General features: G+C 28.4%; 1 protein-coding gene across 8 annotated transcripts in view; it reads right to left on the bottom strand.

Moving 5' to 3' along the window:
* The window catches only part of LOC117179929, a 1,200,486-nt gene that overhangs the window by 335,198 nt on the left and 862,212 nt on the right, over positions 1 to 3,076 (bottom strand). Inside the window, exon 7 of one of the 8 annotated variants that reach the window (XM_033372161.1) lies at positions 2,392 to 2,501. The exons of the other annotated variants lie outside the window; for them this stretch is intronic. Within the exon in view, the coding sequence (XP_033228052.1) occupies positions 2,493 to 2,501 (9 nt within the window). The 3' untranslated portion in view covers positions 2,392 to 2,492. Of the gene's footprint in view, positions 1 to 2,391; positions 2,502 to 3,076 lie in introns of those variants that run through there. 8 annotated transcript variants of the gene reach the window in all.

Here is a 3,076-nt window from a genome sequence, read left to right as displayed (position 1 = left end):
TCTAGTCGGGAGTGGTGCTGACTGAAAACAGATGATTTGGAGCGATTCGCGCGCCATCTGTTGGTCATTCTAAGGACTTATTGAACTACCCTCGTATCAAAATGAATCATCGTGAAAGCATAAAATCTATTATCAAGGAACTCTACGGGGAGAGTATTCTTATTAAAACCAACACCTTCAGTAAGCTCAGGACCTCTCAAGGTAAGCTACTAACATCCTTAGCTTTTTTGAAACGGTGCAGGGACCACAAAACCATCCCAAAATTCTTACAAGTGAAAAATAATTTGGGAACATCTAAATCCAAATCGATTCTGCATAATACAAGTTTGCATACTACCTCTGAAAAACTATTAAAACTTCACATTTTCCTATCAAATACCCTAAGATTTGACATTTGGTCCACATTGGACTGCATATCGTTTGACCAATCACAACGGATTAAAGAGCTTTCCACCCGAAAACAAAAAACAAAATTTGACAAATTACTTCCAGTAAAGCAAACTCAACTAACAAATAAGGTAAAAAAACATCTCTGACCACCCTCTGAACAGTGAAATGATTTCAGCCTTATTTAAAGGACAAAATTTTGCTGTAGCTCCATCGAAAATCCCAAATGAAGAAATAATCAGCAATTTAGAATCCACAATATATACCCTTCCACCCGAAAAAGCGAATGACCCACGACGCAGGACGGCCAATATTTTACGCTCAGCTCAAGTTCCCTCCTCAAACTTAACAAAACAGGAAGAAACCGCAATTAAAGAACTCAATAAAAGTAAAGATTTTATAATATTGCCCGCAGATCGTGAAAGCATAAAATATATTATCAGATTGTTAAGGATTTAAAATTTTTGAGAATTTTTTAAAAGATGTCGATGAATTTTGAGCACATTCTTATAATTTAAAGGAACTTCAAAAAATTAAACAAATTTCAGAAAATTTATCTTTAAAAATTGCAAAGTACTTTAGAAATCTTAAAAAAGAAGTTTTAGATATTTTAACAGATTTGGAAGGATTTGCAAAATTCGAGAGAATTTTATAAGATTCCAAGGGATTTTCAATTGATTACAGAAATTTAATATGAGATTGTATAGGATTTGAAATATTGTAGGGTGTTTCTAAAATTTTAACTTTAGAAATCTTAAAAAGAAATTCTAGGTGTTTCAATAGATTTGGAAGGATTTGAAAAATTGGAGAGGATTCAAAAAGATTCCAAGGATATTCCTATTGATTACAGAAATTTAATATGAGATTGTAAAGCATTTGAAATATTTTAGAGTATTTTCAAAATTTCAAGATATTTTCAAGAGCTTTAAAAAAGTTCAAGAGATTTCAAAAGATTTTTAAGGATTCTAAATAATTGAACATGTTTTAAAAGATTTGAAGGAATTTTCAATTTATTTTCATGACATAAAGGAATTTCGAAGAATTAAAAAAATTTTAGAATAGTTATTTTCAAAAATTCCAAAGTACTTTAGAAATCTTAAAAAAAAGTTTGAGGTATTTCAGAAGATTTTAAAAGATTTGAAAAATTGAGAGAATTTTAAAAGGTTTCAAGGAATTTTCAATTGATTACAGTAATTTAATATGAGATTTTGAAGGATTTTAAATATTTCAGGGCATTTTTTAAATTTCAAGATCTTTTCAAGAGCTTTAAAAAATTTCAAGAGATTTCAAAAGATTTTAAATATTTGAGGATGTTTGAGAAGATGTCAAGGTATTTTCAGTTTATTTTCATAACTTGAAGGTATTTTAAAGAATTGAAAAAATTTTTAGATGGGTTATTTAAAAAATTCCAAAGTACTTTAGAAATCTTCAAAAAAGTTCTAGGTGTTTCAAAAGATTTTGAAGGATTTGAAAAATTGGAGAGAATTTTGAAAGATTCCAAAAAAATTTTAAATTGATTATAGAAATTTAATATGAGATTTTGAAGTATTTGAAATATTTCAGGGTATTTTGAAAATTTCACGATATTTTCAAGAGCTTTTCAAAATTTCAAAAGATTTTAAAAGATTTTTAATGATTTTAAATATTTGAGGATGTTTTAAAAGATGTCAAGGTATTTTCAATTTATTTTCGTAACTTAAAGGAATTTAAAAGAGTTAACAAAATTTTAGAAGGGTTATTTTTAAATATTCCAAAGTACTTTAGAAACCTAAAAAAATTCTAGGTATTTCAAAAGATTGTGAAGGATTGGAAAAATTTGAGAGAATTTAAAATGATTACAAGGAAGTTTCAATTGATTATAGTAATTTAGTACTAGAATTTAAAGGGGCTATGCCCATTTCTCGGTTCTCAAATCAAGGCCTTTTCGGGATTAAGCAAAAAAATACGTTGTTAAATGGTCTAAAATTGTTACGATTATATTTAGTATCTCTTGGAACAAAATTCTATAAAATTTGATATAAAAATGTTGATTTGAAGCCGAGTTATATGTGGCACTGCAGAGGTTCTAAAAAAAAGCTGAAAAACGGTTGCAGTTGTAGGTCACGTCAGGATGCCTGAAATCAAAAGATTAAAATATTCCCTTAAACTATATAAGATACTCCACTGGTTGAGCCACTAGCTCTTGAAAATATTGAAAATTGGAAAAATAGCAGCGTTTAAAAAAAAGTTTTTATTTCACATAAAAAAACGCGCGTTTTTCGCATGGCAACATTTCATTTTTTTGAAAATCATAAGGATAGTGCTTCATCCGATGCAAAAACATATCCCAAATACCCGTCTAATATTTGAAGTTGATCGGCTAATTAGTTTTGGAGTTACAACTGCAGTCATTTTGAAAAATGCAGTTTCGAGAAAAACGCGTTTGAAGTTTTGATTACTGAATCACACCAACAGTTTTTCTGCTATTCCAGGGTCTGACAATTTGCCTTCCTCTTGCTCATAAAATGATTTTTTTTTATTGAATACTCGTCTTTCTTGGTAGAAAATTAATCTTTTTTGTCGAAAATTTAACTATGATTAAGCATTAATTTTGTGTATAGAAAATTAGTCTTGATGGAAACTGAATTTCTTTTGTTCAAAGTTCATGTATTTTATTAAAAATACCTTTTTTAGTATATTATTATTTATT

This window comes from Belonocnema kinseyi, chromosome 9 (genome assembly GCF_010883055.1).
Source record: "Belonocnema kinseyi isolate 2016_QV_RU_SX_M_011 chromosome 9, B_treatae_v1, whole genome shotgun sequence".
NCBI lineage: Eukaryota > Metazoa > Arthropoda > Insecta > Hymenoptera > Cynipidae > Belonocnema > Belonocnema kinseyi.
Note: the sequence above shows the minus strand (reverse complement) of the source record. Positions and strands in the feature narration are given on the sequence as shown.